This window comes from Perna viridis, chromosome 6 (assembly GCF_037379345.1).
Source record: "Perna viridis isolate PV_CMFRI_1.1 ecotype Kerala chromosome 6, ASM3737934v1, whole genome shotgun sequence".
Taxonomy (NCBI): Eukaryota; Metazoa; Mollusca; class Bivalvia; order Mytilida; family Mytilidae; genus Perna; species Perna viridis.
This window is the reverse complement of record NC_142450.1, coordinates 9,144,026-9,171,322: the sequence shown is the minus strand read 5'-3', so window position 1 is coordinate 9,171,322 and position 27,297 is coordinate 9,144,026. Positions and strand designations below refer to the sequence as shown.

The 27,297-nt window shown below is 31.7% G+C and overlaps 2 protein-coding genes, 1 long non-coding RNA gene and 1 pseudogene across 5 annotated transcripts; 2 read left to right on the top strand and 2 right to left on the bottom strand.

Annotated features, from left to right (window-relative positions):
- Positions 1–94: 94 nt before the first annotated feature.
- On the bottom strand, positions 95–16,884 carry LOC148613548 (uncharacterized). The gene is made up of 7 exons (XM_088586926.1): positions 16,725–16,884; positions 11,549–11,636; positions 10,758–10,834; positions 6,095–6,220; positions 5,710–5,800; positions 3,183–3,361; positions 95–925 (listed from the first exon to the last, which is right to left on the bottom strand). Exons 1-7 carry the CDS (start codon positions 16,788–16,790, stop codon positions 740–742), a joined length of 813 nt encoding a protein of 270 aa, XP_088443052.1. The 5' UTR covers positions 16,791–16,884; the 3' UTR covers positions 95–739.
- LOC148613549 (uncharacterized) lies at positions 3,361–5,432 on the top strand. The gene is made up of 2 exons (XR_015923412.1): positions 3,361–4,998; positions 5,366–5,432. It is a non-coding gene; the product is annotated as an uncharacterized LOC148613549 (long non-coding RNA).
- On the top strand, positions 16,874–20,478 carry LOC148613547 (uncharacterized; annotated as a pseudogene). The gene is made up of 2 exons (XR_015923281.1): positions 16,874–17,009; positions 19,346–20,478. The product of XR_015923281.1 is annotated as an uncharacterized LOC148613547 (transcript).
- On the bottom strand, positions 17,926–25,144 carry LOC148613546 (uncharacterized). Of its 2 annotated transcripts, XR_015923411.1 has the most exons (5): positions 25,060–25,144; positions 23,021–23,129; positions 21,820–22,019; positions 20,623–21,336; positions 17,926–18,741 (listed from the first exon to the last, which is right to left on the bottom strand). XR_015923411.1 is itself a non-coding variant. In XM_088586927.1 (4 exons), exons 2-4 carry the CDS (start codon positions 23,055–23,057, stop codon positions 21,226–21,228), a joined length of 348 nt encoding a protein of 115 aa, XP_088443053.1. In that variant the 5' UTR covers positions 23,058–23,129; positions 25,060–25,144; the 3' UTR covers positions 20,537–21,225. The 2 variants fall into 2 exon arrangements, 1 of the variants encoding a protein (XP_088443053.1); XM_088586927.1 differs by lacking the exon at positions 17,926–18,741 and having other exon boundaries at positions 20,537–21,336.
- Positions 25,145–27,297: the final 2,153 nt, after the last annotated feature.

Here is a 27,297-nt window from a genome sequence, read left to right as displayed (position 1 = left end):
CCAACAAATAAACAAACATCAAGCATTAATGTTCCTCTCTAGTAATATGTACCCACTCTAGGTCAGTTTCTTGCAGACATGACAGATACATATATCCAATCAAAATTCCATTTATTAAAAATGATAAAAGGAAAACACATTCGATACTTCATCATATGGAATCAAAACGGGATAATTTATATAAATGCAAACAAACTATTTTCAAATTGAAAAAAAAATCCCACTCACAAAAAATAGAGGAGTTAAAAACAGGCCAAAGTGAAAATTAGAGTGAAAATTAATTATTATGATAAATGAGCGCAACCTGGCAGGTTGAAAGACAGAATTATCATTTCATGACTGATTAGAATCCCTAAGAAGGTGCTTTGTGTTAAAAGGAAGAACATTTTAGAGTATTCGTTATGTAAAAAAAAAGAATTTTAATTTCGCCAAGTTAATATTTACGCACAGATATTTCATTTTTTAAATACACATGTAGTACAAAAAATTATTAAACAATTTCATTTGCTGTACGCGTGTTTCCATTCAGGAGTAGCTTCTCATCAGCAGCATTAGAATTAAATATTTAGTAAACTCTGATGACAATACAAGACACAGTGAACATACAAGGGCTGAGGATTTTCATGACAATTTTGTTCTTTGTAGATTATACATGTGAATGTAGTCTGTCCATTCTGATTAAAAGAATTGTCAGTGTTACATATCATCTCAAACTATAACTCCTTTATTCATGATTAAATTACACTTTCCTGTAACTATAGATATCGGTGTAGAATGGCAATTGTATTGTTTTTCTTCCTTTAGTGTCTTCGTGTGTCAGTAAAACCTGACGGATGTCTTCCAGTTTTTCCTCTCTTTTTGCTCCCTCAGACCTTTTTATTTCAGAATGCGTTGAACAGTGTTTTAGTATAAACTCAACATCCCCCTAAAATGAATCGCAGTAAACATACTTATTAATGTAATAATCTTCCAGTTGATTTAGTGTGTCCATCATCACACTGAAAACAAATTAATTTCACTCGTCGTGCGTATTCGAGAGAGGTTGATTTACAAAAAGCCAGTCACTGCTTTTTTGGTAGTGGTAGATACAAAAAATCTGAAAAATGGGGCTTGCCAACTGTCCTAAAGATGAGGAAGACGCTCAAGTGGTTTTTTTTTTATATTTTTTTTGTAAATAACCTACCAAATTGATTAAGCATTAGGTGGACCTCTTGGATCCGCCTATAAAGGTGGGCCTAGTGCGTGGGATAGTGTAGGGACACATTTTTCCTTTAGAATTACGAGAGAAAAACAGTTATATATTCACTTGTGTTACTTTTATCGGGCTTAATTACGAATTTGTTCAGATTATTTGTAGAATCTTATTATTAAATGGTTATTTTTCAAATTCATAAGGGGAACCGGGCGACCACCGCCATCTTTTCCCACCTTGGATCTACATATACATGACATATTGCCCCAAAACACAAAATGAAAATAACTAGCGTGAATCGAACCAAAATTCTTAACCACACATCGTAATGATGGTACGACTGACTATCAGAAAGAGTAATCAAGGGAACCAAGGTTATAGCGGTAATCAAGAGAACGTAATCCAGGGACAAAAACCAGACATGGAAAGCAGACATTCACAACAAAGAACATAGAGTAAATAAAATCATACATACAGAATAACAAAAGCAAATGATCAACTTGAACTCCACTAAAAACTAGAAGCATGGACCAGGTGCATCGGTAGGGTAACCATCCTCTGCTTTTCTAGAAACACCTGCCGAGTTCCTCATAAAAAGTCAAGTCCGGGGTAAATGAAAGAGGAAAGGAAAACTATGACACGTTGAACAAATCAGTTTTCATGGCGCAGATGGATACACCGTAACGATCCACGAGTTGATGATGACGGCCATAAAACTTTTATAGTGATGACTTAAATCTTGTTGTAACATAACCCTGCTATTTGTTAGAATTCTAGCGCGATACAAAAGTCTGTGTAGTCTCAGCAAGCTTTGGCATAACGTATGAGTTGTGATATGAACACTCCATACGCAGGCGCTGAAGGGATGTTGCCACAGATGAAAGGAAAGTTGACAATTTTGAATGAAAAGTCAGAACAATTGGGCTACGGACACTACAATTTACTTGTGTCTTAATAAGCTATATAAAGTGTGATGTTTATATGTTTGGAGTTTCCAACAAAAAAGTAACATTTTCACCATAAAGCACATCATCAACAATACACTATCAGAAGATGTGTTCTTTAATAATAGAGCGCTTAAAACCTTACCCCTATATTGGTTGTAAAGGTGCTACTTTAGAAACTCCTGACTTTAATTTAGAGCAAATACATAAATACATTTTCAAATTTTGTGTTTTTTTTTTTGTTTGTTTTTTTGTTTTTTTGTTTTTTTTTGTTTTTTTTGTTTTTTGTTTTTTTGTTTTTGTTACTAAAGTTTGTACCTTTCATCTGATTTTTCACATATTTGCATTTTTCGTAACACTTAAGTGTTTTTTTCTACAGATCCCAATGAAAATTTGGGCTATTTCAATAATTTTCTGTAGTGGCTCTGTTAGTACTATAGTGATCAGAATCCTTGGACAAATGGCCCAGATCCTTTAACCATAGCAGTCATAATTCGATGCTTTTTAATTCAGCATAGATAACTGAATTATTGTATCTGTGTATTGATACTCTTTTTGTTCGTATAGGTCTCAGTCTTGCATTAATATTCCCATAGACTTCTGTAGTAAAGTGCATTGTTTTACTAAATAGGATTAAACAAAAACATGAATTTTGATTCAATAAAATTTTCACGTATGTAGCATTTCTAAAGACATACGAAAAATTAATTTGCCGCAAAAAAGAAGGGTGAATCCATGAAGATCGGACGGAAAGGTAGTCTTGTACTATAAATAGCCATTTTCACTACTGTAACTTTCGATTTGCTCTCATCAAACTAACCTTTTTAATGGAACATTTTTATGTTATAATGTTAAATTTTCTTAACAAAAAGTCTGTCATCTTATAGTGTTATGTTTGCTCAATTCTATAAATCATTGTTCTTATCTTTTGTCAAAACAAAAAAGGCAAAAAACAACAACAACAAAAAAAAACGCACTATATTTTTATACCTTCCATGTTTTGAAAAAAAAACTGGTACCTTTTTAAAGAGAAATTAATAAAATACCTCTAGAATTACTCCTTTAATTACTTGATGGTTATTCATTCTGAAACCCGAATAACTATCAATGACCGTCTTCCAGGCCATTGAGAAGTACTGGTGTGGATCATTAGGGCTGGCATCAATTCTTCTTTTGACCTGATCTATCCAATCTATTTTTCTGTCGTTGAAATTCCATAACAGTACTAAATGGAAGTTGATAATAAATACCAAAAAGGTGTTATAGTACAATGCTAAAGCATATATTATTATTATTATTATTATTATTATTATTTTATCATAGTTAAACAGGCACTCAAGTCGACTTTAAGAAATTAATCAAAGGCTAACTGCCCGATAAATTGAATGAATTAACAACAAAATATATTTTTTTTTTGCAATTTTATATGTAAAGGGCTATAGTTGATTGATTGTATGGTCTCAACGCCATTCAAGCAAAGCTATAGTTGATTGATTGTATGGTCTCAACGCCATTCAAGCAAAGCTATAGTTGATTGATTGTATGGGCTCAACGGCATTCAAGCAAAGCTATAGTTGATTGATTGTATGGGCTCAACGGCATTCAAGCATTGTTTAAGCTATTTAGACTACTAAGTGATATCAAAGGTAACAAATTATGAGTAGAATGTTCATTCTGAATTAGAATGCCAACGTATATCTCGAATTAATTGTTTTATCTGACGATATACATGTACACAAAGACAATACGACAAAAGATTAGGGAGACAAAAATGATAATTAGCATAAATGTTAAAAAAATAAAGACGCAAATACAAACCAGAATAAATGCTGGCTGTAAAGAGTTCAAACCAAAGCCCTTCAAGTCGTCAATAGTAAAGTTTTATAGAGAACCAAGACAAAGGAATTTAATTCGAGCTACTGTGATCAATGTACAAGCCCAATGTATAAGCTGGAGAGTACATTAATAAATTTTGGAAATGATACTAATCGTCAAATTCTACACTGAAGCAGAAATTGAACATTTTTCGCAACTTCACTGTCAACTGTAGAATGCACTTATCATTGTATGTACAATGGTCAGAATATTGGATGGTATTTTATTAAAGTTTTTTTTGGTAAGGTGGTATTTTTGGTATGTATATTTATAGGTTTACTTGTGCATTTTTATTGTGTTAATTATTTTATATTTCAGTACAGATTATATTTGTATTGTAGTGTCATATTCAAGGTATATTTGTACTGGGAGTAGATTCGGGTCGTTCAGGTATTTCAGGTTCGTTCATGTGTGAAATTGGTCAAGTGTTTTAGGTATTGAATTTTACTGGTTTGAGTTCAAATTGAAAATTGTTCGGCGGGAATCTTGTCTGAGGGAATTCAATAGTCGAGCTGATCAGATGTGCTAATGTTACAGGGAGAATTGTAGAATTTTGCATACTCATTCTGCATTTATTCCCAGGTTAGTTTTTCATTCTCTTTACTAATTATTCTAATCGTCTAGCTCTAAAATTCACGATTTATCGTAAGTATAGGAATGAGTGGCTTTGAGCAGATGTGCGATTGTAGTGAGTAACTGACAAGCGCTAGTTGGTAAAAAGATTTTAACGCAATTTATTTTAAAGAAAACCAATTGCGGTTTAAAAGTTAAAATATCTAAATCCTGATTCACTAAAATATGTGCGAATGTACATTTTTCATTGGTGCTAAATATCTAAACTGTATTCATTTATAAATATGATGCGTTGTTTTACCGCAGCACTATTTCTGATAAAGGTATTTATGATTCGTGTGTTGTACTGTAGGTATGACTGTTTGATACCTGTTTATTCCAGATGTACAAAAAGCCTTTGTACAAACTTACAAGGTATAATTTAATTGCTAAGTTATTTTAACAGAATAATTGTGTTTTATATTTTCTATATTTTGAACTGCGTAGTTATATAAGCAATTCGTATAATGTGAATTCTGGAACAGTACATAATTGATTTAGTAGTTTATCTGTATTTTTGAGAATCAGTGTAAAGTTGGCAAAACGTACTATATTCATTTTGCAATGTAGATACATGCACTACTTACAAGGCGCAAATAGCTATTTTCTTTTTAAATGCAGTGCCCGATTGTTCTAAGCGAACTCTGCTATGCGCTTCAAGGTGTGAGTACTTTTATGTGTTATTATTTATTATGGTGTACACTTTCCATGTATGTAGCTTATTGTCATTATTATATTACAGGGTGTTTTTCTTTCCTGTATGTCCGAAATTGACGGAAAGTGCTCGAATAAATGTAGTTATACATGTAGTGAGCAGTTGATTTTTGTTTGGCCTAGTGCCCCAACCCTACTACATTTTCAAGTGTGGTCTGTTCTTTTACCACATTTTTTTCAATGACAATAATATGTGTAAAAACACATGTTTATTCATATTGCATTACACAGATACCATACAGCTGTAACGTAAACTTTTGACTTCTAATATTAATTTCTACCTAGCGAGTGCGAGGGTCCTGCTGCACGTATCATTTGGATATTATTGTATGCTAATATAATCAGTATACGAGTCGTTTTAAGTCGACATACCTACACTACAACCAGGAACCAAAACCCTGTACATCTCATCCAAGGCTTGTTTGTTATAGAACCAATGAAAAGATTGCGCAGCAACTATTCCCTAAATAAATTCATTACCAAAAAATCATACTTTGAATAAATCGGTTAAAGTCACATAGTTTAAGAACATTCAATATTTGTTTAAAACGATATATAGCAAAATTCTAACCAGCATAATAGCATAATTTACCATTCATATTTGATTAAATTTCTATAGATACATGTATGAAGTAAAAACGCAAATTATATAATGAACTTTGCAAATGGAAGCAGTTATATTCAATAAAATATGTATTGTCCTTAAAGCATGTAGCAAGTAATTTTAATAACGCACTTTCGCTCATTGTCAACTTACGTGTACAGATTCATTTTCTAACGGTATTTGTTCTGCAGCACAATTGAGTACTTTAGCATCAGGACAGTTTTGTTTAAGCGTATGAAGAAATTCTGGTACTGGCTCCGACGCAATTAAACACTCATTCTATTGCATAATTACGTGATTAATCGACAGTAAAAATATGTTGTAACAGATTAGTATGAAATTGATATCAGCATATTAGCATGCGGGGTGAGATAACCCCGTGCACCCAAACTCATCAACCCCAATATAATTTCCATGTACCCCATTACTTTCCATTTACGAATCAATTTTTCACAAAAAAATATCATAATAGTAAAATGAAGCATTTTAGTACTCTAAGTCACTTTTTATGGAGGAAAAAGTCGAACAAATATTGTTTTATTCTTCAAATTCCTACCCCATGGTAAATGGCTTAAGTTGATATATTTGTTCAATGTCAAAACCCCTAGAGTATTTATGTAATTGGTATTTCCTATTGAGTACTATCACTACTGATACTTCTATTGCTCCTTTGAAAAACTGTGGCGATTTTCATAGTTAGAATTTATCATAAATTGCAGAAAAATAGGATTTTCGAATTGTCCATAAAAAGTCCCATAAATTCGACTCTACAAGTTATTCAATGTTTACATTAAGAATCATGGAAAACTAATTTTCATCTAAGAATTTTCCAAACAAAAACAATAAAAATATCACACCTGCTCTTGAAAAAAGGGGCATGTTTGCAAAGGTATATTAAAACTAAAACATGTCTTAGCGTGGTCTTCGGAGATATTTTTGTCACAAATCAAGACATAATGTTTAGACATTTTTGGTCCTAACTTCAACATCTATGAGTAGTCTTCTGAACATTTTAAAGACGAAGAGTTAAGATGTCCCAAATAAAAAAAAAGAAACATGGTTGCTGCCTTATTCCACATTAAACCTCGTAGGCGTCTCTTTTTCTAATATTTTAATTTCAGAATTAACACGCTTTCTGATTGGATAAAATTTTTTGTCCATCATCTCACAGACCAAATTTTGTAATGTGATTGTGACGTCATCAACTTATTTAAATCGCTAATATTGTTAGTGACTTCTTGCATTCGTAAATTCAGTACTGTACCTTTGTATATCATAGTCATATATTATAACACCACATTATGCAGATAGGTGCCATTCCAACGTCATTTCTAGCTTCATAGGAGATCGAAATGTACCTCTTTAATATCCTGTGTTCTAAGTTTTTTTTTATTTGCTTGCGTGAAAGAGGGAAGTTCACATTAATAGATGAAAGAGCAATTAAGGGAACCAAAATTCTGGCGGAAATCAAAAGAATGTAATCCAGGGACAAAGACCAGATATGGAAAACAGACGAACACAACAAAGAACATAAAGTAACTCAAATAATATCTACAAAGTAACAAAAGTCAATGATCAACTCGGACTCCACTAAAACAGGAAGCATTGACCAGGTGCAAAAGTAGGGTAAGAGTCCTCTGCTTTTCTAGAAACACCCACCGAGTTGCTCATAAAAGTCAAGTCGGGGTAAACGAAAGAGGAAAGGAAAACTATGACACGTTGAACAAATCATGGTGCAGATGGATACACCGTACCGATACACAAGTTAATGATGACAAAAAAACTTCTGTAGTGATGGCTTCTATCTTGTAGCAACATAACCCTGCTCCAGAAATGTTTGGTTAGCATTGCACTTTCTGTAATATAGCTGAGAAACGCTTAGTCTCCGAGTTGTTTTGATTGAGAAACCGACACAATTTAGTTCTAAATTGTCAAGTATATTTCCAAAAAAGAATACTTTGCTATTTTGCTAGTAATGTTCACATGTTAGTTTCAAAAGATGTGAAATGGAAAAGAACATGAACGTATATCCTTACATAGTCTTCCTTAAATCGACCCAAAATCTTCAAGTTTCAGCTCATTAAAAATAGTGATTTTTTTAATATTCTGAATCAAGAACAAATATCTACGCCAGGGTTTATGATAAAATTGATTGATTGGGAGTTAAGTTAATTTGCCTGGATTTTGAAAGCAAGCAAAAATCAGTGGCATAGAATATCTGAAAATAAGCGATTTTGAAGACCTTAGTCTAATAATTTACTCCTTGAAGTTTGATATTAAAATTAACTATAAGGAATGGCGTTTCGATTTACTTAACATAACTTTAATGCCCGTAGTGCAAACTTGAAAATAAACTGCACAATTAATCTTAAAATATGTTGAAAATTCAATATGAATGTATGTATAAACACATGTATATTTAAGGACTAAACACTAGCTGTCACGCACTTTTTTTTACTCCACACGAGAAGTCAACTTCATTTAAACTGGTCAGTAGTTAACCTTTTTTGTTGCGTTTTATTGATACAAATTGGCAATAAAAGTATACACCGATCAAGTAGAGCATGTATAAAGTAAAAACATATACGAGATCCAAATTGAAATATAATATATATATGATAAAATTTTACAGTTTGATATCCATTTTCTAGTTAAATTAACTTCAAAACAAAATGGATACACTACTTTTAAAATTTACATTACATGTACAAGCCATCCCTTTCATCAAAAATATGGTTAACATTATGACGTAATAAACCATATGACCGTCATAAGTCTATCTTTATAACAATGGACCTAAGATAGCTTTGTTGTGCAACTTAAGCTTCGTCGTAAGATGGTCAGAAGTCTACCCCAATCCGTGTCTTAAGATATGTCTTAATACGTGTTTTAGGATATATTCGTTAAACAGGCCATAAATAAAATGGTGGACTCTCTGAAAATAAAGATTATGTGGGAAAATACATTTTCGTACATAAATTATCAAGAATTCAAATATAGTGCTATTGACATCATCTTTAATAGTTGACTGTTACAAATATAACTATCATAAATAAAGACCACACATTTTGTCTGTTCTTAAGTACCATTCTGTGTAAGAATCAGCAATTGAATTTTTATCAAATTGGTCCTTTATGCCTCAAACATATTCAATACACATAGAAAACAACCGTAAAGCTATTTAAATATATCCTTAAGCATCAGTGATGAAGATATTTTTACTGCTTTTATAGGAAAAAAGTACAAGAAAATTTTCCCGCCAATTTTCCATAGTGCATTTCCACTAAATTTTAACTTTCAATATCTTATAAGTCAATCGTTACAAACACTTCGGTGGCTTTATTCAGGAGGTTATGAGGTATACATACTTGGATAATGCAAACAAAACATCTGCGGTTTTTTTTTTCATGTACCACACCTTATATACACACCACACCTGTTTCTGAGACAGAGAAGTACTTAAGTAGGAAAATCTGAATAAATCTTTTAAGCAGTTTTTTTTAAATATATAAATACGTTATTGTAATTAATTCTGTTTGATACATTGAGTATGTAGATCGTCTTTTCCTCAGTTTTCACGTTCAGGTCATTTATTTCAAATCTGATGTATCCGAAGTTTCCCATGATTGACGCTTCGGGATTTTTGCCGATATTTTTGCATTTAAGTTGTCGACGATATCTACAGAAATATCTACAGAATTTAAATTAGTCCGACAAAATCAGACCATTGGAAATTTCAAATTTTCTATACGATTATTAAAATAGTGATGCAACACTGTTTTGTCAATCTGCTCATAAAGATGGATACATGTGTGGACTAATCTGCTGGGTATTTTTTTTTCTTTTAACTAGAATCTTGGTTCCCTTGATTACTCTTTCATAAAAAATGACCTACTAATCGGCATATCGAACAATTTGTGAATACATGAGTTACTCAAAAGAGGAATCTTGAGTATACATGTATCTAGAACCTTTTGTCTTATAGTTATGCTGAACAACTAATTTTGCCACACATTTCATACAGGAAAAAATGAAGTTAATATTTTTAACAAGAAAGTTACCTCCCTCATTTAATACTAAGTGGAAAGGAAATGTCTCTTGACCGTTATTTTTTTTTGCATTTATTTCGGTTTTGATTTTTTTTCTCTTGGATAATCCTTGAACACTCCCAAACCAAAACAATATACAAATTTTAGTGTAAGTGTTCGTAAGAATCAGGCAAAATGGGAAAAATCAGAAACATGCATCTTCATTTTGTAAAAACCCCATCAATCTGACAATAAAATATAACTCAAGGATGCTTCCTCTGTTTGAAAAGACCATTATTTGATCTCTGCATTATTGGACTTGCTCAGAAATTTTTCTAAATAATCTTAGAAAAAATAGCTAGGTTTTTGAGTTATCTGCCATTAAAATGTTCAGTTTTAGTGCATTTCAATGATATTGTAACTCAATGGTCCGGCATGAAATGGAAAATCCTGTCTGTTTTCCTTTAATCTGATGATGCAAATAGTCAAATGACACTATCAAAATGATAGGTGTTTTCATACCATAGTACACCTACACTTGATTCTTACAGGAACCGACTCTTAATTAACTTCTGTGCTTATTTAACTGACTGTTTTTTCTGGTAAACATAAGTTACTATTATAGAAATATTGTGGTTTGGTATTTATTTGAATATTCATGCCATTTCATAAACACTGATCCATGAATTTAGTTTGCACACAACAAAGTGCTATTCACTTTAAGAACATACGTTTTTACTCATTTATATAATGATTTACTTAATCTAAATTAATACAACGATACATACACTCGCCAGCTTTGGTAAAACTTTTTCTGTAAATTTTCCAGTACCAGCGGCAAGTTCCAGGATTGTTTTAACTTGATCTGTTGTAAACAACAAAATTAATACAGTACCAATGTATATCTTGTTGAAATTTATTGACACCGACAAAGTTTAGACAACCATGAGGATTTAGTACCTGCGGCAAGTTCCAGGATTGTTTTAACTTGATCTGCTGTAAACAACAAATATTGTATCAACGCAATATCTCTTAAAAGCGTGCTCGCCTATCGGAACTCCTCAGACTTTCTAGTTACACCGAAGAAAAACCTCGGAGACACTAGGAGGAAGAATCTGTCCGGACTTTTGACCGATCCGGTTCTAAAATTACAGTTTTACTGGTTGAAATTTTTAGTATTACTTTTTTCCGAGCTCCTCGTTTCGCGCCAAAATTCTTGACTGAGTTATTGTTCTTAATTTCTTATCTAACCAAATATTTAAGCGTCACCTGGTGAATAGAACTACTTTGAGCAGCGTATGACTACAATTCCAGCCAATTTTCACGACGAAATTCTCCTTTCTGCATCCAAGGTTATTTTTTTTTTTTGGTGTAGCTGAAATGGCCGAGTAGTTCCAATTGGGGTGCTCGCCTCAATGCAGGTCGTGGGTTTGATCTCCAGAAGGGAATGCATTAACTATCCGCCATAGGACATATGTAAGACCAATCAAATGCATGTAGATGTACTAAATACAGTGGAATTACAAATGCACTGTCTAGCAAATATTTGAATTTGTATGAATGGTGTTTAAGAACATACCGGTCCTAGATTGTAAGTCAAGCTCCTGAAGAACCTTGTTAGCTAAATCATCTGTATAGGTTGGTCTGTATCGATGATAATCGTCACCCTGGAAGGTACTATAGTGTGTACAGAAATGTGTTAAGAAAGTAGCTCGGTATATCTTATATTCTTCCTGTTAGTTTAACTATGTAACGCATCAATGTTTAGTTATAAAGGATACTGTTATCTCCCACAGTTTGATTTAAACATATTTTATTGTTAAAGACAATTGGATTAGACACAAGTTGCACAACTTATCAATGCCTTCTCCTAATATATTCATTTTAATAATACATACTTATGGCATTTACAATAAATAGTAGTATGGGGTAGGCATTGCCTAAATCAGCGAGCACCGTGAGCTTTACCGTACATGTACCGTCTGAACGAGACTCGTAAAAATAATAAAGGGCATTACAAAGAGGGAGTCGACCCGGATGAAAATTTTTGCATCGCAAGTGCAATATTTATTTTTATTTATATTTAAGCAGCAAGCAAAATCAATATTTCTATTTGGAAATATGTCTTGTTAATTAATGGGAGAATTTTATATCAATGCATGAATAACTTAAACAATTTTCCCCCAAAAAAATTCCAACCCCAAACCCCCTTTCCCCTCGCTCTCAAAATGGTCAATAACTTTAATAGCACTTCGCAATACTTTGATTTTTTTTTTTATCCCTTAAGGGCATCTCTAGCAACATCCATTTCAGTTTTGGCCTGTCAGATCAATCTGTACAGATACCGGAAATATTACAGTTCTCCACAGATGGTGGAAATATTTTACACATATCATGTGACGTAAACAAAATTCAGACGACAGCTGCAAATTCCAAAACAAGAAAATGATTGCCTTTCCTATCTTAGAAAAGTTATGCTTCGATTTTGATAATACAATCGGAGTTATATTTTGTTTCCAAGGCGGGTTAGGTTCTTGACAACAGCAACAGTGGAAGAGCAGAAATACACGTACGTATATCCACGTGTTTGCCGAAGTTTTTTTAAAACGTAACATTCACTTCTTTAAATAAATAAATAAAAATAGAAAAAGACTTGAAAACTATCAGAAAAGACGAATTTATTTTTACTGAAACGTAATCTTAACCTATATTTTTTTATTTGTTTGATTGAAGCCAATGAAGGTAATGATGAATTTTCTCCGTAAGGACAGTGCACCTTTTGTTACTTCCGGGACATGACTGTTTTTTTCCGTTAGTATATTGGGGAACCTTAAGGGAAATTTAGAAAGCACACGTAATAACCGTAGAGCTCACACCGCTTCGCGCTCGCTTTTATTTACAAAGTTACTATAGAATATATATAACCTAGGTTCGTACCAGGTTACCTGGATTTGTTAAGAACAGTTACATGAGTGCTATTAAATGATTTTCCAAATAATAACCGAAACAACCTAAATAAAATCTATATCAAAATAAATGTGACTATGAAACACGGTATGGTATGACTAACAAGTCGCACTGCTGTAGTGCGATATGAGGTCACCGCAAACCGCTGTACCTACACCATAACCCTATGACTTGTCACAACTATTACAAGGAATGGTATGGCCAGCACGTCGCACTGCGGTAGTGTGAAATGTGGTCGTCGAAAACCTTTGTAACAGTTCTGCAACTCTAACTATTGTCACCGACTACATGGAATGGTGTGACCAGCAACACGCACTGCAGTAGTGTGTTATGGGGTCTCCGCAAACCATGCAGCAGTTTATAAAGCCATATCTATGAAAACTTATTTGAATCCACGATTTTATCCTTCCAACAGTTTCATCAAATATGATCTAACTGTTTCACAGTCTAAGCGAGAGTGACAATTATTAAGCTACTCGCTTGCTTTTATATGCCCAGATCATATGACTAGATCAAATGACAGTTTTGTTCATTATCTCCTACAGGGGTGTTTTACCTAACCTCGATTATTCTAATATACTGAAAACTATGGGAATTACCCCCGCTAATGAATAAACTCATCCTAAAAGGCCGTGTGCAAGAAATAACGTTAAATACCAATAGTAACAATTGACTTTTCCTGCCAAACCAAACTTAAATAATCCTTTAATAATAATTTATAAAGATTATGCCGTGTCTTATATTATATTACAAATGAAAAGAATTCAAACAACACACTCTCCAGTGCGTTTGTTTACATAACGGATTAAAAGGATGCCGATTGAATTTTCCGTATCAGTGAAGATAATGAACCTGTTACTGGAATTTAAAATACAACTGTCTGCAGTATGGAAAGTTTAATATCATAAATGATTTTGTATTATCAAACCAAAAACAGTCACTCTCACGTGAAAACCGCCAAGTAGCTTCAGTGAACGTTTGAACATGACTAAAAATCAATTAGTTAAACTCATAACTCACATTATCATCTGCAAAAAACAGTGTTGAGACAAATATTTGTTCCTAGACCAGTCAAATTGTGAAAAAGCATGTTTCGTTACACGATAAAATTTGGACAGACGAGAAAAAATGTTCTGCGTCTTCTGTCAAAGCTCCACAAGAACAGCATTTAACAAAAATAATTTGTGCTCTTATAAAATATGTCGTTTTTTTCAAAGCACTACTCTTATTTCTAATTCGTGCATGAGTCAAATTCGTGAATCATTTACCAATAAGGTAAAACGGTGGCGGCCTACTGATAGCATTATTATTATGATATTTTAATTTTAAACGTAATTTAAATATATCAGAAGGTGATTCTCGTAAGGAGAGATCCAAATTGTTCCATAAGCAAAAGTGACTGATGATACAATGAAAATCTAGTTGGAGGGACGCTATAGTTGCGGTTATTGCGTAAGTTAAACACTGATATCTCTGATACTAATGGGGAAGTAAATCTGATAAATATTCAGGACAATGTCCATTAATCATATTATACAACAAAAGAATCTTCTTTTGTTCTCTTCTATCCTTTAATGTTTACCAACCATTTCGGTAAAGTGATATCTCCCACAGTATCGTTGCTATTTTAAATTACGATACATAAAGAAAGAGGGCAACACCTTAAGTAGGGCATTAAAATGTATTTCATCAGGCGGTGAACGTTCGGTTGGTTCAAAAGTTATACATATGACAAGCCAAAGTGGACAAAATCAATATTTTGTAATACTAGAAAATGAATTTCTAATATTACGAAATCATTTTTGAATATTAGAAATTCAATTTGTAATATTAGAAATTTATTTTCTAATATTACAAATTCCTGATTTAGTAATATTATAAAACATAAGACATTTTGTAATATTACAAATTAAATATGTAATATTACAAAATGAATTTGTAATATTAGAAAATCCCTTTGCTATATTGCAAAATCAGTCCCATTTTCTTATGTTACAAAATGATTTTCTAATATTTAAAAATCGTAATTTAATACCACAAATCCATTTTCTAATATTAGAAAATCAATTTTTAATATTAAAAACTCGCTTTTTAGTATTAGAAATTCAGTTGACTTTTTAATATTAAAAAAGAGTTATGTGATATTAGAAATCTAATTTGTAATATTAAAAAATGAATTTGTAATATCAAAAAAAGTCATTTTTTAATAATAGAAAACACTTATTTTGTAATATTAGAAAACATATTTTGTAATATTAGAAAACATATTTTGTAATATTAGAAAACATATTTTTTAACATCACAAAATCATTTTTTTAATATTAGAAAAGATTTTTTAATATTATAAATTCATTTTACAATATTAAAAATTCATTTTCTAATATTACATATTCCTGATTTAGTAATATTATAAAACATCACACATTTTGTAATATTACAAATTGAATTTGTAATATTAGAAAATGAATTTGTAATATATGAAAATGACTTTGTAATATGGCAAGCCAAAGTGAACAAAAATGAGCATTTTCTAATATTAAAAAATTATTTTTTAATATTACAAAGTCATTTTCTAATATTAAAAATTAGATTTCTTATATCACAAAACACTTTTTAATATTAAAAATCATGTTTTAATATCAACAATTCAATTGAATTTCTAATATTAAAAAACTATTTCTGAACATTAGAAATTGATTTTCTAATATTAGAAAATGGATTGTCCTATTCAATGACGATTTTTTAATATTAGAAAATCATTTTGTAATATTACAAAATTGTGACTGATTTTCTAACATTACAAATTAATTTTCTAATATTACAAATTCATTTTCTAATATTACAAATTCAATTTGTAATATTACAAAATGTGTGATATTTTATAATATTACTAAATCAGAAATTTGTAATATTAGAAAATGATTTTTTAATATTACAAAATGAATTTCTAATATTAAAAAATCTTTTCTAATATTAAAAAAATGATTTTGTAATATTAAAAATTCATTTTCTAATATAACAAAATATTGATTTTTGTCCATTTTGGCTTGCCAAATTGTAATATTAGAAAATCACTTTGCCATATTGCAAAATAAGTCACATTTTTTAATATTACAAAATGATTTTCTAATATTAAAAAATCGTAATTGAATACAAGAATTCCATTTTCTAATATTAGAAAATCAATTTCTAATATTAAAAAATCGTTTTTTAATATTGGAAATTCAATCGATTTTTTTATATTAAAAAAGAGTTTTGTAATATTAGAAATCTAATTTGTAATATTAGAAAATGAATTTGTAAAATTAAAAAATCATTATTATTAATATTAGAAAGAGTAATCAAGGGAACCAAAGCCATAGCATTAATAAAAAGAATGCAATCCAGGGACAAAGAACAGACATGGAAAACAGACACACACAACAAAGAACATAAAGCAACTAAAATCACACACACAAAGCAACAAAAGTAAATGAGCAACTCGGACTCCACTAAAAACTGGGAGCATGGACCAGGTGCACCGGTAGGGTAAGCGTCCTCTGCTTTTCTATAAACACCCGCCGAGTTGCTCATAAAAAGTCAAGTCCGGGGTAGACAAACGAGGAAAGGAAAACTATGACCCGTTGAATACATCAGTTTTCATGGTGCTGATGGATACACCATAACGATCCACGAGTTCATGATGACAAAAATACGTATTTTTGTCCACTTTGGCTTGTCATATATATCCGTGTACATGCATATATATTTAAACAAAACAAAACATAGACTTGTAGAAGTATGCTTACGCCTTTGAAGCCTTCTCGTACCCTTTCCAGCAGGTAACCAGAAACGTCGGATGGTTGAGAAGACATATTTATACGGTTTTGTCCTACTTATAACTAAAGGTAAACACTCGGTCGGTGGATGTACTGATATCAGTTACCGTCCTTGACAAAACGATGCGACCCTGAATTTAAGAAAAAGGGGGAGGGTCGCAATTAAAAGGACTGAAACTCCTACCAAAAACTTGTGGACACCAGGGCAGTTTGACGTTGTTTGTAGTGACCATTTCAAGGATACTGATTTTATAGGTTAGTTGGTATTCATTTTGTGTAGGAGTTCGTGTTGATTACGGTTTATTGTTAAGGTTTTTGAATTGTTTTTTGTATGGTATACATGTATTTAACTGTTGAAGTGTTTAAGGGGACAACCATCGGATTCTGAAATGGGGGTGGTAATTTTGTTGGGTCAGAATGTTTTTTTTTGGGGAGATTTTGCAGGTCAGAATTTTTTTTTTCATTTCCATTTTACTGTATGATGTGTCTTTTTGTATGGCAAGCCAAAGTGGACAAAAATAAGCATTTTCTAATATTAAAAAAACGATATTTTAATATTACGAATTCATTTTCTAATATTACAAATTAGATTTCTTATATCACAAAACACTTTTTAATATTATAAAATGGATATGTCGTATTCAGTGACAACTTTTTTTAATATTAGAAAATCATTTTGTAATATTGAAAATTCAATTTGTAATATTACAAAATGTGTGATATTTTATAATATTACTAAATCAGGAATTTGTAATATTAGAAAATGAATTTGTAACATTAGAAAATCAGTCATATTTTTTAATATTACAAATCATTTTCTGATATTACAAATTAGATTTCTAATATCACAAAACACTTTTTTAATATTAAAAATTCAATTGAATTTCTAACATAAAAAACGATTTTTTAATATAACAAATTGATTTTCTAATATTAGAAAATGGACTTGTCCTCTTCAGTAGCGATTTTTTTAATATTAGTAAATCGTTTTGTAATATTAAAAAATACGACTGATTTTGCAATATAGCAAAGTGATTTTTTAATATTACAGATTCATTTTCTAATATTACAAAATATTGATTTTTGTCCACTTTGCCATATTTTTGACAAGTTTTCTTTTTACTATTAAGTACTACATAAAATTTGAAACCAATAAAAACAGATTGCCTTTAATATCAATTTCATTATTATTTACATGTAATAATAATTCAATATAAAGGCCAATGTACAATGTTTGTATGCTGAATGAACTGTGAATGAAATGCAGCATTACATAGATGTACATGTGGCTATTGTAGACATTTAGGCTAATATGTTTCTTTTAACATTTTGACACATATAAAAAACATTAAAAATTCATACATGTACATGCATTTAAAAATGAAGAAAAACAGTTCCATTCAAGAGGCAGATACATATTGTACATATACTTGAATGATAAACATGATATAATGGTACAGTAAGCAAATTTACTACATTGCTAAGGTTGATTAAAATCATTCTTTTAAAGGTTGATTTTAATCAACCTTTGTGTCATTTGTTTTTTATCTAAATAATTTGTGATACTGGTAAACAAACACAATGTATATAGTTTGTTTGTTTGTTGGGGTTTAACGTCTGAGCAGCAATATTTCAGCTATATTCAGACGACAATGTATATAGTGCTTTGATAATAATGATAAGTGATGCAATAGTAAGCCAAAGATTTTATTAAAATATAGAAAATAGGTCTTGAATAAAATATTTTCAATCACAATATACATGTAGTTTACTTTTACAAAGTTCCATTGTTCAAACAATTTCACACATTGTTCAGTATTTTCATGTTCAGAAAATAATAAAATTGGTTTGCTATTGACTAAACAATCATCACAGGAGTGTAGGTCTAGGAAAGTGTTTTATAAGTTAAAATAAAACCAACATATGCATTATATAGTACTCCATAAACTGTATAATCTGTAGTGTAGAAAACTCAACATACATTGTCCTATAATGTATATAAATAAAAAATAAACCTTTTTAAGTATAATATTAACTTTTACTTGTACATACAAATGTACAGATGTGTGGGAAGTTTTTGTTTAAGTAAAATGTCATCACATGTATATATTTTCCTTGTCCAGCATACTATGCATGGTTTTGTTTTGCTCTGTTTGCTTTGTGGTTTTTGTTTGTATTTTTACAGAAGAAGAGAAAATTGGCTTGAATATATATATACACACACTAGGACTCCTACCAATACTACCAGTTATGAGATCCTTGATCAGCTTTAAAGTCGAACATCAGGATTTATCTGTATTCGTAAACTAAAGCATCTAATAGCATATTAATTTAGTAATTAATACTGTAAGTTTAAAATTTAACATAATAAATCAACAGGAACAGTAATGACATCCATATCATATTGTGAAGTTATCATAGAAGAATGAATGCAAGCTCACCAAAAGAGGTCAAACAAGCATTTAAATAAAATAAAAAAAATAAAAAAAATAAAAATGAATCTCGACCATCATAATCAGAGTGCTTACCAATGAATATATTTAAGCTTTAAAGGTAATAAATTATCAAATTATTATTATGACTTTTTACAGGGACAAGAAAAAGACTGCTCCCAAATGCTATCCGATCAGTTTTTACAATTCGCCAGGAAACTATTCCATCCAGAAATTGCAGATACACATAAAGGCAGAATACTCAACAAGATAAAAGATTGTTATTTGAAGATGTCCATGATGAAGTGACTATTATGGAGGAAAATGCTGATGATGTCTTAATTGATGGAATTGAGCCTTTACAGATGGACCAACCTGAACAGTGTTCATTATTAGGAACTAAATCAATTGAAAGTTTTATCAATAATTCCAATCAAGTTAAATTTTACACATCTTTTGAAAATTATGACCACTTCATGCTGTTTTTTAATTGTTTAGGTCCAGCTGCACTAGAATGAAATTACCAGTGCAATACCCTTCATCCTGAGGATCAGCTGTTATTAACACTAATTAAGCTACGTCAGGCCTAGGAAGATATTGAATTACTGTGTCTAAAATTGTAATTTGTTAGATTGTTAGATTAACTTTCTCTACTTTCAGTTGAAGGAACTGAATATAAGGCCATCAAGAAATGTCTTTGATGAGCATATGCCAGAAGATTTTAAGCGAAAATTTCCTTCCACACGTGTCATTTTGGATGCATCAGAAACTTCAATGCAAAAACCATCACAAGTAGATGCCCGAAGTGTTGTATGGTCTTCTTACAAGCACAAGAACACATTGAAGACAGTGATTGGATGTACACATAGAGGGACTTGGATGTACACACAGAGGGACTGTTTCTTATATCTTATGGTGGTTCAGCTAGTGACAGGCAAATTACCGAGAAGTCACCCTTATTAATACCAGAAATTCAAATGTTTGAAAGGAAAAACAGCATAATGGCTGACAGGGGCATAATGTTCTGGATTTATTTGCTGTTCAAGATGTGCAGGTGAATACCCCAACCCTTTTGAAAGGTAAAAACCAACTTCAACCAAGTGAGGTAGTTAAAGACAGGAGAGGATGCATCCAAAAGGATACATGTGGAGAGAATTATTGGTTTAGCCAAGCGCTTTAAAATTTTGAAAGAGGATCTTCCTTCTGGAAAATTAGTAATGGGCTCACGTATTGTATATGTTTGTTTTTGTATTGCTAATTTCAGGAAATCTATTGTGAACAGAAATGCTTAAAATTTTTAAAGTAAAGTTAGAATTTATATAACTACACAAAATTTCTGTCGTTTTTAGCAAGGAAAAAATGCTCATTTGACTGACCCGACAGGTGCTTTTGTCCTAATATGACATTATTCATCACTTAATGTAAAAAGTTATTACCTTCATCACTAATAGTGAAAGCAGATCTAGTAACTGCTGGACTCCATCCGTCTGTTCGTCCGTCACCCTTATGGGTAATTACATGTACTTTGTGTAATCTGCAACTCAAAAATTTTGCATGCTGCTCAGAAGTATAATGTAAAATTTTGAACTTTGATAATTAAAAGATTATTCATTAATTAAAGTCTAAAAAAATATAAACTATAAAATATAAAATAACATTGCTTTTTTAGACAGGAAAAGCTGACCCTGACTTTTTGCAAAGTACTTGCTGTCCTCACGCAGCACAATTTCGCCAGATCTCTTCTTTTGAAGAAAAAGGAAGTTCTTTCCAGGAATAATTAGTTCGTTCCTTCCATTATATGGACATTTTACCTCTACAGTTGGACTGTCTCCAATTACCCCATCTGAGATGCACCTAAATATGGGTAATCTGTTCGAATAAACATCCCTGCTTTATTGCACCTTAGATTATGTAATGATTCAAACTTTTGAATTGCCTTTTGTTCAAATTGTCGACCATGGAGCACTGGAAGGGTAAAAAGGCTATCTCGATTTACCAAACTTTAACAGAACTTCAATTTGTTCCTCCTATTTGTCATTTTAGTTATATCCCCAAACCTTCATGTGTGAGCCGCCACTTCCTATGGTAGAACCACTTATTTGAAGTATTCTGGTTATTTTCTCAATTACTTCACATTCATTTTCAGTTACCTTTGAAGGAATCATATCATAAGACAGCAGCTGAGAGCTAGTATATTGTGTACAATCAAAATGACATTAGAACCATTTTTTTTAAATTGAAGACATGATTTTTGTAGAAACTTCTTTAAGGAATTATTGCCCTTTAACTTTAAAGCTTTAGTACCATGTTTTTGCTTTACTTTATATAACATGATTAAAGGTTGCACTATACAGATGCCATTGAGGTGCACTGTTTCTTACACAAAGTTGACCTGGATCTAATTTTGTAAAACTAGAAAATAAAAGGTGAAACTTGTTGGAAATATTGATTGTGGATAGTAAAGCATTCTTACATAAATAGCTCCATAATGTAAGGATTTAAGAAATGTATAGTTTTTACCGTAAAAATTTGTTGGATGTTTCAATATAGCTTTATTTCCACAACAAAGATATTGGCGTGATATATCCATCAGAATACTGTAGTTGTAATACCATTCTATAAGAAGTACTTACAGCTAGAGCCTCATCAACCCAGTACTCTGTAAATGTTTCTTGTAGGTAGTTGTGATCACTACTGGCCTGCTGTATATCTGCTTTTGGGTAGATGTGTCGGAGTGCAATGTCTATGGATGTATGGGAGCAGAAATTTAAAACGGAGTTCCTAACATAGTCGTTGTATCCTCCAAGATTTCTGTATTTTGCAGGTCTAGGATCTTCAAGCATATTTTCTAAATGTTCTGAGTTTCATATAGAGTACCGACCGAGACATATAAATAATCAAAGTACGCGTGTACTGAATTAATTTATATCGATTGTTAGAATCAAATTAATTGAAAATTCAGGATAAAACAAAGGGAAAGAACTGGGGTCGATTTCAATAGTACCTAAATACTTGCTTGTTGTCGTATATTGTTAATATTGATCGCTTTGATTTAAATTCACCATTATGAATATGAATTAAAATCAATTTATCTTTAAAATATCATACAAAATTCACGTGGTATCTTGCGTGATATAAAGAAAAACAGACAAACACAACAAAGAACATGAAGTAACTAAAATAATACATAAAAAGTAACTGAGCAACTCGGACTCAACTAAAAACTGGGAGTATGGACCAGGTGCACCGGTAGGGTGAGCGTTCTCTGCTTTTCTAGAAAAAACCTGTGGAGTCAAGTCGGGGTAGACGAAAGACGAAAGGAAAATTATAACACGTTGGACAAAACAGTTTCCATGGTGCAGATGAATACACCATAACGATCTACGAGTTCATGATGACGACCATAAAACTTCTGAAGTGATGATTTCAATCTTATAGCAACATAACCCTGTTCCGGAAGCCTAATTGTAAGAAGTCTAGCGCGATTCAAAAAGTCTGCGTAGTCAACGGCAAGCTCTGGCATAACGTATGAGTTGTGATATGAAAACTCCATACGCAGGTGCCAAGGGATGTTGCCACAGATGAAAGGAAATTTGACAATTCTGAATGAAAAGCCCGGTCCCTATTAAAAGTTGTAAGCACGTTTTTCTGCCACTATATCTGAGTTTACCTTGAGAAAATATACACTTAATCCATACATGCATTAAGTTATCTTACAAATTAGTGTTAAAACAGAATCTACAAGTATGCTCGGTTGCTTCTATTTCTGATTCATGTAAACTGCTTCAATAGACACAGAACTTGAAAAAAACGAAAATGTAAATATATATTTACCTGTATAAGTGAGCAACCCGCCTCTCGTTGTCACCATTAAAACGAAACGTCACAAACGTACGTAAAATAATATGTAAGGAACCGGAACAAGACTGCTGTGATATGTTTTCTTGTAAAAAATATCCAATGTCACATGTTATAATAATTTACAAACTCAGAATGGAGTATTTTGGTTTTTTTTTCATGGTTTCCCAATAATGAAAGGATATGCAAAATATACATATTTGTTGGATTAGCTTATTTGAGTGACTCAATATAGCGTAATTCCTACAAACTCATAAAATTGTCTACAGTTACCTATCTATAGACACTGAGTGGAACCTAGCACAACAGCTAGGGGACTGAAACACATCATTTAAATTACACTTGTTCACATATATTACCACTAAATGTATAAACTCTTAAATACATGTCATCAATAAATCCTCCAAAATTCAACTTTAAGTTTTACAAATTAAATTAGAATGGATCAATTTTCTGTACGAACAGTGCGTCTAAATGTAAATGCGTAGTGCACCCTACATAAACGTTTTTTTTTTCTTCTTCAGACGAAAAACGACGCACCAGTGGCGGATACAACGGACGGATTTTGAAAATTGAACCTCCCGAATATTGCGTTTTCTTTTTCTTTCAAAAATGAACAAATGATAGCCTTGAATACGAATACCACTTTTTGTTAATTTTTGGATCTGTCCTACTCTTAACCAGCATACCTCAGTAACTGTTGCTAACATACTACATTTCATGGAATTTCGTGAACTTTTAAAAAAATTAATGTTGCCGCGAGACCGCGTGTTTTAAACAGAACCGGATAGGCTGTTCAGTTTCTGTCAATTTAATCTTCAAATCTTTTAACGTTTTTATTTGCTTTTTAAAGAAGTCGTGGAGCTCAAACAGGCATTCTAGACTAGTCTTTAGTACACTGATTTCTTCTGTTTCATTGTCAAATAAAATTGAGAGATTTCCTTTCAGTTTTGCAGACTGTTACGTGACAAATGTACAAAAATACATGTACATACACTTGGCACAGACTAAAAGCACGATCAATGCAATCAAGCCGAATAGCAACTGACTCTAAATACACATAATCGAAAAAAGACATCCCTCCCACGTCAATTCAAAAATTACATTCAGGAACTCAAACATTTTCAAAAATTACCAAACAAAAATTATCTAGCTAAATAAAAGTGCAAAACATCCCCGTAAACCGGGATGGTTAATTTTGTAAGGACCTGAGTTGTATTTATACTTGTCATTTCAGTCAGGAACAATTATCATGTTATACCTAAATTACGTGGTTTAAAAACGTTTGATGTACGTATCTCTTTTTTGATTGGTCGACGATATCCAGAGATAGTCTGGCTTAACACTGTACTTTTGGAAGAGCCTTTTTTGTAGTTAAAAATTGTCTTCAGCTCACCGTTGATAGTAGAAATGACTAGGGCAAACTATAACCCTCTCAACTGAATAGATAGTAAGTCTAATAAATAGGCATTTATAAAAATTTTGCAAAAGTAAAAAAATAAGAAACCTTTGCAAATACACGTTTTTTTTTGTAGAACTTGTATTTCCGAAAGACAATTTAGCTTCGACCGTATTAAAAACAGGCTTGTCATCATTGAAGACTGAGGCATAGATCTCTGTCACATTAAAGACGACCTGCCCATGATTTCGGTCCCTGTTAAACTTTAAGCACATTCTTCTACCCCTATACTTGAACTTCCCTCGAGACCATATGCAGTAAAATTACCTCGCAAATTTACATCTTTGCCTATGTTGACAAAACATAAAATTAAATATGCACCAACACTTGTACACGATTCTTGCGTGGTTCATCTTTTTATAATATTATAACTATGATCGTGATTGGGGTGGTAAGAAAATGTATATATTATATAATCATTCGAAAAAATCACTTATAAATTAGTGTTAAAATATATACATGTAGCTACTAGTATGCTTCTATTTCTGATTCATGTCAACTGCTTCAACAGACACAGAACTAGAAAAAAAAAACGAAAAAGTAAATACATATTTACCTTGTATAACAGAGCAAGCCGCCTCTCGTTGTCATCATTGAAACGAAACGTCACAAACGTATATAAAATAATTGTTACGAACCGGAACTAGACTGCTGTGATATGTCAGCTTGCAACATCAGCAGTATAATTTACTTTCGAAGTTTTGGCTAGGGTTAAGAATTGTGGATGTTTGCTATAGGGTGACTGATAAATTATTCATATATCATTTCAGATAACTTTTTTCTTATAAAAAATATCCGACGTCACATGTTTTAATAATTTACAAATTTAGAATGGAGTATTTTGTTTTGTGCATGTAGCAATCAGAAGTTTTCAGCGTTTCTCGTTGCACAACAGGTCTGGAAATCATCGTACGTCCCAGGCACATTATTTTTAAACAATATGCCTTTAATTTGGACGGTTATAGGTCGATATTTTATATCTCGGCTTTCGTATCGTCAAAATCAGCGTGTCATGTAGCGTCGGTAGTGTAACGGTTAGCATAGTTGCTTTAAAGCAAGCGATCCGGGTTCGACTCCCGGCCGACGCATATACATAAGGCAGCACTATACAGTTGGGTCTATTTTGAAAATTATGTCTCATTTCGTTAACTACAGCTGTTTTGAGGGAGTCAAAACAGAAATTTCAAGTGTATCATTTTTTTTGTTTTGTTTATTTGTTTGTTTGGTTTTTTTTTTATTCATGAAAAAGTACATACTTTGCTTATCCTTGATGTGTGGAAGTTCATTTAATTTATAAGTGCATTGTGAATATTGGCATAAAAACCAGTAGTCATGGAAACATATCAAGAAAAAACAATATCACTGAGGTGTAGTGCAAGTCAGGAGTGCCTTTCCAAAACTACTACGTTTAATAAAATACCAGGCACTAAGAAACTAGCATAGGAGGAAAGCATGCATTGAGGGGGTTGGAAATTGGCCAAAATAATAGCATCCTGTTCAATTCATTTTATCGCCATGTTAATTCCTAAAGTTCGAGCTCAATTAGATATCAATTTGAAAACCAGCCTGTTGACGCATGGTGAGGGGAAAACCTTAGGTTGCACTATACATGTGCGATTGAGGTGCACTGTTTCGTACACAAAGTTGACCCGGTCTAATTTTGTATAACTTAAAAATAAAAGGTGAAACTTGGCGATAATATTGACTGTGGACAGTAGAGCATTCATACATAAATAGATGCAATACTTATGAAATCCAAAAGGAGTAAAATGCTTGCTTTAAGCTTTCCGGAAAGAATCATGTCCTCGCCGTATTGGGTTCTCTCCTTTGTACCAACAATGCAAAATTTCGCACAAACTTTAAGAATTAAAATCTTGACCAAATAAGCAGATGTACACTTATTTTCATTTCATTTTATTTCTTTTTACAACAATACCATGCCTGCTTACTTTTTCAGAGAGTTTCGCCTGATATTTTAGAAAAAAACTTTTTTTTGTTGTTGTTAATTTTGGAAAGGCATCCAGAATTCGCCGGTTTTGGTTTATCTCCTATGCTTTTAAAAACTGTTTTATATTGATATGCACAATTCATATACGTTACGTAATAAGATATCCTATATATTTTTTAAAAGATGTCATATATATTTTGTAAGATATCTTATAAAAAATAGAAATATCTCCTAAAATATATAAGATTACTTATATCCTTCGTAAGATATAAAAAAATTAAAAGATTTCAATTGATAAAGTTAATGAGAATAATATCTTTATAACTTCATAAAATATCTTATTTTAGATATCTAATATCTTTTATCAGATATTTAATATACTTTATATATCTTGTAAAAAGAAGACATCTACTTAAATAATTGGAATAAACATAAATACCGCATGGCATACAAGTCTTTACAACCATCATTTCACCTGTTAATTAAAACTGAACAGTGAACATTCTACCAGCAAAATCGTTTTTGTAAATCATTTCGAAAACTTCTTGTAGTAAGTTATCCTTTATCCTACTGTCCATATGAATCTTTAGACATCATCTGGAAACCCTCAATTTAAGATTATTGTCAGAATACAATAGAATGTAAACCTATGATTTTTCAACTTCTATTCCCTGTACTCAGTTAAAATCCCAACTCAAAAACATTATACATCGTTGTTACTCCAAAAAAGACGGTATAACTAGATACAAATATGTAGTTCTTAGTAGAGATTCCTCAAACTTTGTAAAAAATAATTCCAAATCATCTTCCAAATGTACCGAAGATGTTTTTAAAATGCTGGAATTT